The sequence below is a fragment of the Salvelinus sp. IW2-2015 genome, linkage group LG11 (genome assembly GCF_002910315.2).
Source record: "Salvelinus sp. IW2-2015 linkage group LG11, ASM291031v2, whole genome shotgun sequence".
NCBI lineage: Eukaryota > Metazoa > Chordata > Actinopteri > Salmoniformes > Salmonidae > Salvelinus > Salvelinus sp. IW2-2015.
In genome coordinates, this window is record NC_036851.1 from 1,133,975 (window position 1) to 1,146,796 (window position 12,822).

A 12,822-nucleotide genomic window follows, 5' to 3' on the forward strand; every position below is an offset into this window, starting at 1 on the left:
ACCCTCAGCCCCTGGTGTTAGTCTCCACAATTCAGAAGTTAAATGCCTACTCTTCGCAGATGACCTATGCCTGCTGTCACCCACAGCACATGGCCTACAGCAGAGCCTGGACCTACTAGAGCAGTACTGCCAGACCTGGGCCCTGGCAGTAAACCCTAAAAATACAAAAATAATGATTTTCCAGAGAAGATCCAGATCTCAGGGAATTAGACCAAAGTTCTCAATTGGTACAAAATATATAGAGTACTGTACACACAAAAATTACTTAGGTTTAAAAATAAGCTCAACTGGACACCTTAATGAGGCAGTGAATGAACTGAGAGAGAAAGCACGCAGGGCATTCTACGCCATTAAAAAGCAAATTCAAATTGAAATAGCTATTAAAATTTGGCTAAAACTTATTGAATATGTCATTGAACCAATTGCACTTTATGGCAGCGAGGTGTGGGGTCCACTTGAAAAACAATATTTCATCAAATGGGACAAACACCCCATTGAAACCCTGCATGCAGAGTTCTGTAAGATTCTCCTACATGTCCAGAGGAAAACTACAAACAATGCATGCAGGGCAGAATTAGGCCAATATCCACTAATAATAAAAACTCAAAAAAGAGCAATTCAGTTTTGGAACATCTAAAATACAGTTGACCCCCTCTCATATTCATTACCAGCCCTGCAATGCCAAGAGCTGAGCAAGGAAAAAGAGTCCCCTCATCCAGCTGGTCCTGGGGCTGAGTTCACAAACCTGTTCTACTAAACACTGAAGCCTCCAAGACCAGAACATCAATCAATCAGAATAAACCAAATTACAACACAGTCAAAACAAAACTACATTGCTTATTGGGAAACACAAGCACAACACAAAGCAAATGCAGTGCTATCTGGCACTAAATCGACAGTACACTGGTGGCTAAATCATTTGACCATGGTTACTGATCAAAACCTTAAAACCTTGACAAAGTACAGGCTCAGTGAGCACACAGCCTTGCCATTGAGAAGGGTAGACACAGGAAAACCTGGCTCCCTGTAGAGGAAAGGCCTGTGTAACCACTGCACAACTTTGAACCTGAGACGGAGCTGCATTTCCTGACAAAAATGTCAAGAAGATAAAACAATAAGAGAGTGTCATTTTCCCAAATTTGAAACCCTTATTCAAGGTTTCAAAGACCTCTCTGATGAGGTATAAGCTACCCGTCCTGTTGGGGAGGACGCAGCAGAGCTGTGGGTTGGCACGCACTACATTGCTGCCTGCATAAGTTGAGGGACAGTGTCGACAGACAACTCAACCTGCACTGTATTCTACTGTATGCTTATTGTTTATTGTTAAATGTATTGGTTATTTTGACCCTTGGTTATTGGTTGTTACTGTTGTCCCGTTGACAATTTTTGAATCAATAAAAAAAAAAAAAAATAATAATATTGTAAATATCCAAAATAAGCTTTGGCAATATGTTACATTGTTACGTCATGCAATAAAGCGAGAAAGAGAGAGAGAGAGATTACTTTATTTTAACTTGTGTACTTAACCATTTGTACATTGTTACAAACTGTATATAATATAATATAACATTTGTAATGTCTGTTATTGTTTTTGAAACTTCTGTATGTGTAATGTTTACTGTTAATTTGTATTGTTTATTTCACTTTTGTATATATCTACCTCACTTGCTTTGCAATGTTAACACATGTTTTCCCATGCCAATAAAGCCCTTGCATTGAATTGAATTGAATTGAATTGAATTGAATTGAGAATGAGAGAGAGAGAGAGAGAGAGCAGAGAGAGAGAGAGAGAGAGAGAGAGAGAGAGAGAGAGAGATGAGAGAGAGAGAGAGAGAGAGAGAGAGAGAGGAGAGAGAGAACGAGAGAGAGAGAGAGAGAGAGAGAGAGAGAGAGAGAGAAATACACTTAATTTCACAAAGAAATACTCCAGATGTAACAGACCGACACAAACTATTGCAGAACAATTACTGGAGGCTGAGATAGGAGGGGTTGAGAGACACTGTGGCCCCATCCGCCAACCAGGCAGGATATAACCTCACCCCCTTTGCCAAAGCACAGCCCCCACACCACTAGAGGGATATCTTCAACCACCAACTTACTACCCTGTACAGCAACCCAAGCTGTAAAATAGTAAATAATGGTTACTTCTCAGAAAGTATTGAGCTTTTAAGAGGAGGTTGTCTGTTGTCTCCATATCTATTTATTATGGCCATTGAAATGCTAGCTATTAAAATGAGATCCAACAATAACATCAAGGGGTTAGAGATGAAAACAAAAGTGTCAATGTTTTTAATAGCTAGTTTTTTCTTAAGTCTGCAATCTGGATCCCAGCACAGTCTCATTGAAGATCTTGATCACGTTTCTAGCCTCTCCTAATTATGACAAGTGTACCATGTTACTTTTTGGATTGTTAAAAAATACAGTGTTTACACTACCTTATGGTTTACCAATAAAATGGGTGGATGGTGAAGTAGACATACTTGATCTTCACATCTCAACAAATATAAATGAACTTGCCACAATTTATTTCAATAGAAAGTTTGCAAAAATAGATAAGATTCTGCACCCACGGAGAGGTAAATACTTGTCTATTTATGGAAAAATCACATTGATTAACTCTATGGTCCTATCACAGTTTACTTACTCACTTCCTACTCCAGATGACTCGTTTTTTAAATCATATGAGCAAAAAATATTTTACTTTATTTGGAATGCTAAGCCAGACAGAATTAAATGTGTGTATTCATATGATGAATATGAGTTTGGGGATCTAAAATTATTAAATATTAAAGCTTTAAACCTCTCACTGAAAGTTTCACTCATACATAAATTATACTTAAACCCAAAATGGTTCTCCAGTAGATTATTAAGAAACACTCATCCTTTGTTCAAAAATTGCCTTTTTGCCTTCATACAGATTGCAACTTCTCATTTCCGACTCATTGAAAATGAAATTTTGTTTTAAAGTATCTCCCTTTCTTAAACAAGCCATACTGTAACGGTTTTCTTCCTGGGATGAAGGAGAGGACCAAAACGCAGCGCGGCTAGTGTTCAATATGTTTAATAAAGAGAATAACGTGAACACAACAAACTACAAAACAATAAATGTGAAAACCGAAAACAGTCCTATCTGGTGCAGAACACAAAGACAGAAGACAACCACCCACAAACCGCAACACAAAACAAGCCACCTAAATATGGTTCCCAATCAGAGACAATGACAAACACCTGCCTCTGATTGAGAACCATATCAGGCCATACATAGAAATGGACAAACTAGACACACAACATAGAATGCCCACCCAGCTCACGTCCTGACCAACACTAAAACAAGTAAAACACACAAGAACTATGGTCAGAACGTGACACATACAGAGCTGGTTACAACTTCAGTTTTATCCTCCAGAATAGACAGAACAAATATTACAACAAATGTTATGGTTAAACTCAAGTATACTGATTAATTAAAAAAAATCTTTATGGAAAAAATGTTTAAAAAAATTGTATTATATTTCAAATCAAATCAAAGTTTATTCGTCACATGCGCCGAATACAACAGTGAATTACAGTGAAATGCTTACTTACAGGCTCTAACCAACAGTGCCATTAAAAAAAGGTACTAGGTGAACAAAAGTTAAGTAAAGAAATAAAAACAACAGTAAAAAGACAGTGAAGAATAACAGTAGCGAAGCTATATACAGTAGAGAGGCTATATACAGGCACCGGTTAGTCGGGCTGATTGAGGTAGTATGTACATGTAGATATGGTTAAAGGGACTATGCATATATGATAAACAGAGAGTACCAGTAGCGTAAAAGAGGGGTTGGCGGGTGGTGGGTAGCGGGTAGCGGGACACAATACAGATTGCCCGGTTAGCCAATGTGCGGGGGCACTGGGTGGTCAGGCTAATTGAGGTAGTATGTACATGAATGTATAGTTAAAGTGACTATGCATATATGATAAACAGAGAGTAGCAGCAGCGTAAAAAGAGGGGTTAGGGGGGGGGAAACTATGCAAATAGTCAGTGTAGCGATTTGATTACCTGTTCAGGAGTCTTATGGCTTGTGGGTAAAAACTGTTGAGAAGCCTTTTTGTCCTAGAATTGGCACTCCGGTACCGCTTGCCATACAGTAGTAGAGAGAACAGTCTCTGACTGGGGTGGCTGGGGTCTTTGACAATTTTTAAAGGCCTTCCTCTGACACCGCCTGGTGTAGAGGTCCTGGATGGCAAGCAGTTTAGCCCCAGTGATGTACTGGGCCGTACGCACTACCCTCTGTAGTGCCTTGCGGTCAGAGTCCGAGCAATTGCCGTACCAGGCAGTGGTACAACCAGTCAGGATGCTCTCGATGTTGCAGCTGTAGAACCTTTTGACGATCTGAGGATCAATGCCAAATCTTTTTAGTTTCCTGAGGAGGAATAGGCTTTGTCGTGCCCTCTTCACAACGGTCTTGGTGTGTTTGAACCATTCTAGTTTGTTGGTGATGTGGACACCAAGTAACTTGAAGCTCTCAACCTGCTCCACTACAGCCCCGTCGATGAGAATGGGGGCGTGCTCGGTACTCCTTTTCCTGTAGTCCACAATGATCTCCTTAGTCTTGGTTACGTTGAGGGATAGGTTGTTATTCTGGCACCACCTGGCCAGGTCTCTAACCTCCTTCCTATAGGCTGTCTCGTTGTTGTCTGTGATCAGGCCTACCACTGTTGTGTCTTCTGCAAACTTAATGATGGTGTTGGAGTCATGCCTGGCCGTGCAGTCGTGGGTGAACAGGGAGTACAGGAGGGGACTGAACACGCACCCCTGAGGGGCTCCAGTGTTGAGGATCAGCGTGGCAGATGTGTTGCTACCTACCCTCACCACCTGGGGGCGGCCCATCAGGAAGTCCAGGATCCAGTTGCAGAGGGAGGTGTTTAATCCCAGGATCCTTAGCTCAGTGATGAGCTTTGAGGGTACTATGGTGTTGAATGCTGAGCTGTAGTAAATGAATAGCATTCTCACGTAGGTGTTTCTTTTGTCCAGGTGGGAAAGGGCATTGTGGAGTGCAATAGAGATTGCATCACCTGTTGATCTGTTTGGGCGGTATGCAAATTGGAGTGGGTCTAGGGTTTCTGGGATAATGGTGTTGATGGGAGCCATTACCAGCCTTTCAAAGCACTTCATGGCTACGGACGTGAGTGCTGCGGGTCTGTAGTCTTTTAGGCAGGTTGGCGTTGTGTTCTTGGGCACAGGGAGTATGGTGGTCTGCTTGAAACATGTGGGTATTACAGACTCAATCAGGGACATGTTGAAAATGTCAGTGAAGACACCTGCCAGTTGGTCAGCACATGCCCGGAGCTCACGTCCTGGTAATCTGTCTGGCGCCGCAGCCTTGTGAATGTTGACCTGTTCAAAAGTCTTACTCACGTCGGCTATGGAGAGCGTGCTCACACAGTCGTCCGGAACAGCTGATGCTCTCATGCATGCCTCAGTGTTGCTTGCCTCGAAGCGAGCATAGAAGTGATTTAGCTCGTCTGGTAGGCTCATATCACTGGGCAGCTCTCGGCTGTGCTTCGCTTTGTAGTCTGTAACAGTTTGCAAGCCCTGCCACATAAGATGAGCATCGGAGCCGGTGTGGTACGATTCAAGTCCTGTATTGACGCTTTGCCTGTTTGATGGTTCGTCGGAGGATTTCTTATAAGCTTCCGGGTTAGAGTCCCGCACCTTGGGTTAGAGTCCCGCACTTCAACAAAACGCCTGGACAGCAGCTGGCCATCGTCTCTGCCAAATGGACAAGTACCTGCCCATGGTCCTCATGGCATGCCGCTCCGCTGTCCAAGATTCCACCTCCTGCATGCCTGCCCTCCTCATGCTGGGGAGAGAAATCCGCACCCCTGCAGAGATGGCGTTTGATCGGCCCCTGGGTATAGATAGATATTTGTGGCTGGGGAGCTGGTCTGGGAACGGCAGATGCCCCAAGTTGGACAGCCACTTGGTGGGGCCCTGCAGCGTCCTGGAGAGGTTAGGGGAAGTTGTGTACTGGGTGCAGGTTCCTCCCAGGGGGAGAAAGGTGGCACTGCACTGGGACAGGTTAGCCCCATACAGAGGGTCCTCTTTTCCTCAAACCCCAGGGACCCCACAATCCATCCCTCTGGCAATGACATCCCCAAAGCACTTTGACTTTGTTATGGGGGGGCTGTGTAGCGACCAGCACAGACAGATTTGTGTTATGAGTTATGCTGTTCATTTGTTGTGTTGTACTTACCAGTACCCAGCGTTCGCAGGGTCCGACATGCCAGTCAACCTGCTATCTGCCAACCACTGGAATGCCTGGAGTGTTCCGATTCGGGGCATCCTTGTGGTTGGTGGAGCGGCGGGGGGGTTTGGAAGGGGGGTGGAGCACTTCAAGTTTAAGACCATGCTTAGCCATTGTTCTCTCTCTTTACGTCTGGTCTTAACAAGAGATGGGTCACCGTTGTTTGATACTGTTTTCCTTGGTTTATTTGGTGTGGGCTACGGCCAAACAGTAGCCTGTGTTGAGTTTGGTTAATAAACCGGGAATTCGGAAACACAATCCTCTGTCCGGACATTTGTTCATTTATGATCTAGCCAGGTCATTACAATATAAATCTGTGTCTGGAATAAATCCATTCAGTAGTATCCAGACATGCATTAGGCTATTTATTGATAATTTGATAATTTCGGTGATAATTGAATAGGACTAAGTAAGTAAATTATGTGCATTTTCATCTGTCGGAGTCGTTTACCTTTGAACAATGTGTGTGAATCTGAAGGAACATAACGATGCTCTCTGACGGGTTGCCCAGTAATGTGCACTTGAGATCCACTCTATAGCGCAATTGAAATTTAAAGGCGATGTTCCTGTGTTCGCGTAGACCACATTCACGGTAAATGCTGCATATGTCAGCTCAATTGGAAATGACCTTAAATTTCAAAAGCGCTATAACACGGATCTTTAGCCGTACGGATTGAATCTAGCCCTTTCCTATTGGTTGTCACTCTTTGTTGCTGCTGGAAAATCATGCTGAAGAGGAAAGGTACAAACAAATAATGGTTGTTGCTAAGACACAGTTAATAATGCGCAGATCCTACTGCCTTCATTGGAGAAATATACTTTTTGGTTGCCAGGATTTTGACCCTTCAGGGCAAGAATGTTTCAGAATTAAAGGGAGGCGGTGTGTTGATTGGTAATTATGCTTTTATTAAACATGAACAAAAATAACACCACAGCTTGATTTATAGTCAATCACACACACAAACAAAATCCAACCATATGTACTCACAAATTCAACTTTCTTTCACTCACACACAGACACACACATACATTTGGGATTTCAAATGCAAATGCATTACAAATAAGGTACATTTTCACACTAGGTTACAAATGGTCAATGTGGACATTAAAATGTAAAGTATGAAAGTGCATTGAGCAACAAGGACGATAACTACTCAAAATAATACGTACAGTATGCTCATGTCACATTTGCTTCGTAAGGTTTATTTAAAGTCAGTGTTTAGTATTAATATATTTCGATGTGTGTATGAATGTGTGTTCCATGTCCAAGTCTTTGGGGTCACACCATGGTCCAAGAGTAATAATATTTTAAATCGAATTATACCACACTGTTTTTAAATGATTCATTTGTATTTTAGTATTTGTATTTATTAAGGATCCTCGTTTTATAATTACGAAAAAATAACAAACCACTCATTTCCAGAGCATACAAAATAACAAGTCCATCTCGGAAATAGTTGTAACAGCAATCAACCACATACATAGCTATCTTTACCTAATCTACCTGCAAACCAGTAGACAAATAATGAGATCACTTTTAACTGTGGTGTGGGAACAGTTTAACATGATTCACCTCACAGACACATCCACATGGATTTTGTACTCTTCCTGAGGTCCAGCAACATTAATGCAGTTATGTATAACTTAAAATATTACATTACATTATATTTCAAAACACTTTTCACAACACATTAAATGTGTTCTCTCAGGACTATACTCTACTACCACATATCTACAATACAAAATCCATGTGTACGTGTGTGTAGAGTGCGTGGTGAATCATGTTAAACTGTGCGGGGGAGAATCATGTTAAACTGTTCGAGGTGTAGATTACATCTAACATTCCAGTGTTCGAACTTATAAACAACGCATTGAAATGATGCAGACAATCTATCTGCAATATTAAAGTTAATCCCCCCCAGGCTGAATGCATGTGACTCCATGCAAAAAAAAATGGCAATGTTCTCTTTAGATGTAATGCCAGGAGCCGCTTGTGGATTTGACAGCTCAAGATTTGTATTCTTTGGAATACAACATGAGTGACGTTTCCATAGTTTAAAGCGCATGTTATTAGATCAAATGAAGGTCAACCTAATACTGGGCAACATACTGTAAATGTGTACATTTCTCTGGAATACAGAAAATGATTATGAAAGCTGTAAAATAATATGGTATAGATTGACTACTAATGGCAGCTCTAAACTGTCTCAAAAAAGACATTCAACTGTAAAACTCCTTATTAAATCCATCCTTATGGTTCCATTGCAGTGAAAATGCTTGAATTAATTTGACTCAAACATTGCCCTTTTATGTCCTCACAAAGAAGAAAAAATATATATATGGTTTTTACACTCTAGCAAACACAGGGCTTTTGTCCTTAATGCTTGTTCTGTGGTTGTGGTTTAACCCGTCGTTCAAAGGCTCTCAGGTTCTTGAAGGTTCCTTCAGCATAAGGCTAGTTCAGTGCAGCATGACAACATGTACAAAACAGGGAAGGAACTTTACTGACGTCAGAAAGTATTCATACCCTGTGACTTATTCCACATTGTGTTGTGTTACAGCCTGATTTCAACAACAACAACAACAAAAAAACATAATGACAAAGTGAAAACAGGTTTTTGGATATTTGTGCACATTTCTTAAACATAAAAAAACAGATACCTTATTTACATAAGTTTTCAGCCCCTTGGCTATGAGACTCGAAATTGAGCTCAGGTGCATCCTGTTTCCATTGATCATCCTTGAGATGTTTCTACAACTTGATTGGAGTCCACCTGTGGTACATTCAATTGATTGGACATGATTTGGAAAAGGCACACACCTGTCTATAAAAGGTCTGGCAGTTGACAGTGCATGTCAGAGCAAAAACAAGCCAGGATTGTGTGTCAAGGCACAGATCTGGGGAAGGGTAACAAAAAAATTGCTGCGGGATCGATGGTCCACAAGAACACAGTGACCACCATCATTCTTAAATGGAAGATGTTTGGAAGCACCAAGACTCTTCCTAGAGCTGGCCGCCTGTCCAAACTGAGCAATCGGGGGAGAAGGGCCTTGGTCAGGGAGGTGACCAAGAACCTGATGGTCACTCTGCCAGAGCTCTAGAGTTCCTCTGTGGAGATGGGAGAACCTTCCAGAAGGACAACCATCTCTGCAGCACTCCACCAATCAGGCCTTTATGGTAGAGTGACCAGATGGAAGCCACTCCTCAGTTTAAGGCATATGACAGCCCACTTGAAGTTTGCCAAAAGGAACCTAACGAGTCTCAGACCATGAGAAACAAGATTCTCTGATCTGATGAAACCTAGATTGAAATCTTTAGCCTAAATGCCAAGCGTCACATCTGGAAGAAACCTGGCACTATCCCTACAGTGAAGCATGGTGGTGGCAGCATCATGATGTGGGGATGTTTTTCAGTGTCAGGGACTGGAAGACTAGTCAAGATCGAAGCAAAGATGAACAGCGCAAAGTACAGAGAGATCCTTGATGAAAACCTGCTCCAGAGAGCCCAGGACCTCAGACTGGGGCAAAAGTTCACCTTCCAACAGGACAAGGACACTAAGCACGCAGCCAAGACAATGCAAGAGTGGCTTTGGGACAAGTCTCTGAATGTCCTTGAGTGGCCCAGCCCGAGCCTGGACTTGCTCCTCAGTAAAAGGCATATGACAGCCCACTTGGATTTTGTCAAAAGGCACCTAAAGACTCCCAGACCATGAGAAACAAGATTCTCTGGTATGATTAAACCAAGATTGAACTCTTTGGCCTGAATGCCAAGCGCCACATCTGGAGGAAACCTGGCACCATCCCTATGGGGAAGCATGCTGTGGGGATATTTTTCAGTGGCAGGGACTGGGAGAGTAGTCAGGATCAAGGTAAAGATGAACAGAGCAAAGTTCAGAGAGATCCTTGATGAAAACATGCTCCAGAGCACTCAGGACCTCAGACTGGGGAGTGGCTAAGCACACAGCCAAGAAGATGCAGGAGTGGCTTCAAGTCTCTGAATGTCCTTAAGTGGTCCAGCCAGAGCCCGGACTTGATCCCGATCGAACATCTCTAGATAGACCATAAAATAGCTGTGCAGCAACGCTCCCCATCCAACAAGACAGAGCTTGAGAGGATCTGCAGAGAAGAATGGGAGAAACTCCCCAAATATAGGTGTACCAAGCTTGTAGCATCATACCCGAGAATAATCAATGCTGTAATCGCTGCCAAAGGTGCTTCAACAAAATACTGAGTAAAGGGTCTGAATACTTATGTAAATGTAATATTCTTTATATTTTTTATAAATTTGCAAAAATGTCTAAAAAACAGTTTTTGCTTTGTCATGATGGGGTATTGTGTGTAAATTGATGAGGGAATTATTTTAATATACATTTTTGATTAAGGCGGTAACAAAATGTGGAAAAAGTCAAGGGGTCTGAATACTTTCCGAAGGCACTGTAAGTATTCACACCATTTTGCTATGAAACTCCAAATTGAGCTCAGGTGCATCCAGTGCATCCAATTTCTTTTGATCATCCTTGAGATGTCAGTACAACTTGATTGAAGTCAACCTGTGGCCAATTCAGGATTTAGAAAGAAACACATCTGTCTATATAAGATCCCACAACTGTCTGTAGATCTCTGAGGCTGTAACACAATAAAATGTACATGATTCAAGTTTTTGTTGTGGTTTGAGGACTCCCGTTTGTGGTTTTGGTTGTTTGTGTTGATCATAGGCACTAGTTTCAGAGAGCAGGGCACATATTTGATTGTCTCTGACCACCAGACCACTACACTCTAATGGTTTCATCCTGTACACACCACCACCGCTCATTCTCATCTCCTGTGCAGCTTAATTTTGCCCTCTGTGTCAAGCTTTTGGATAACCTTCGTCTCAAAATCAGCATGGTGGACTCCGGTTTTCCTAAACGCGCCGCCGTACTTGTTTTCCTCCCAGTAGTGATGCCAGTTCCCATGTTGATCGGCTCCATAGCCAAATACCGACACCTGTAGAAGGACAGAAATATTTAGCGTTAGCATTACTAGTGTTATTAGCATTCTGCTTACTTTCAACCAGGCTTCTCATACTAAAGATAAGGCTCTTGATATCAAAGGATACACACCTCATCGCAGATGTGCAGGGCAAATATTATGGCCAGCATGCCCGTGGATGGGTATCTGCCATGGCGCTCTGTCCACCGGTCGTGGGTGTACTTAAAGAATGCTGGATTCATCACCATTACCTGCAAACGAGAGGGTGATTAGCTGTAACGCAACACACAAAAAGCATTAATAATTAAATGTTTTTATCCAACATGACAATAAAAAAATGTAACATTAAAATAAACATGTGTCACGACTCCCACCGAAGGTGCCTCCTCTTCCTGTTCGGGCGGCGCTCGGCGGTCGTCGTCACCGGTCTACTAGCTGCCACTGATCCCCTTTTCCTTTTCTGTTAGTTTTGTCTTATTGGTTACACCTGTTTCTTGTTTGGGTTTTGGTTAGGGCTATTTAAGCCGGTTATGCCCGCCTGCTTTTGTGCGGGCTTGTTCCTCTGTTCGTTTTGTGGATGTGCATTTTTCTTATTTTCTCCGGACTGTTTGGGTCCTGTTTTTGGGCCGGTCATTTGTATGCGCCTGGTGTTTTAGGCGTGACTCTTTCTGTCACCGGAATAATTACGATTGTCCTAAACCCTCTGCGCCTGACTCTGTACCCACTACTCCTAGATGTCGTTACGTGTTTTTTTCAGCTTTTTCTTTTGTTACATGTACAGTACATTCTACACACATTTTACATGAATGGCATTTTTATTTAATTTTTCACAGTAATTGCATTGCAAAAATCAAGTTATTTGAGATTTTTATATACATAACATTTCTGTAGATAGATTATAAATTTTACATTTTACATTATAAATCGTGTTTTCAGAATTTTGTATAATAATTTAAATAGAATAACGCTAAGTTTTGAATCAAGTGTCATTTTGTGTATCAGTTCATAAACCATGTGTCATGGTATTGGCACATCACAAACTCTTTCCAACTATTTTGCAACCTGTATGGCCCCGCAGTCAACATTATGTCAAGTAAAGACAAGACTTACCTTATCCTTGTCAGCCTGTACTCGATCTTTCACCCTCATGTATGTCCTGAAGAAACATGAAACAAAAACAACAATAAGATAGTTTTATTTTATCTTTATTTAACCAGGTGGGTCAGTTGAGAACCAGTTCTCATTTACAATGCCAAACATTTGTCACGATAAAAACGGAACAGTAAAAATTTACACAACAAAGACAACTGTCACATACCTCATTTGCACATACTGTATAAGATTTTTTCTACTGTATTATTGACTGTATGTTTGTTTATTCCATGTGTAACTCTGTGTTGTTGTACGTGTCGAACTGCTTTGCTTCATCTTGGCCAGGTCGCAGTTGCAAATGAGAACTTGTTCTCAACTAGCCTACCTGGTTAAATAAAGGTGAAATAAAATGTAAAAAACTAAAAACATTCAAAAACAGACTAGGGCCTAGATTCAATCAGTTCAAGTG

The 12,822-nt window shown here is 41.7% G+C and overlaps 1 protein-coding gene across 2 annotated transcripts in view; it reads right to left on the reverse strand.

Moving 5' to 3' along the window:
• Positions 1-7,175: 7,175 nt before the first annotated feature.
• The window catches only part of st3gal8 (ST3 beta-galactoside alpha-2,3-sialyltransferase 8), a 37,080-nt gene continuing 31,433 nt past the window's right edge, over positions 7,176-12,822 (reverse strand). For both annotated transcript variants that reach the window (XM_023995792.2, XM_023995791.2), the window contains exons 5-7: positions 12,372-12,417; positions 11,393-11,512; positions 7,176-11,276 (exon numbers count right to left, since the gene is read on the reverse strand). In XM_023995792.2, coding sequence (XP_023851560.1) covers positions 11,106-11,276; positions 11,393-11,512; positions 12,372-12,417 — 337 coding nt within the window. In that variant the 3' untranslated portion in view covers positions 7,176-11,105. The remainder of the gene's footprint in view (positions 11,277-11,392; positions 11,513-12,371; positions 12,418-12,822) is intronic.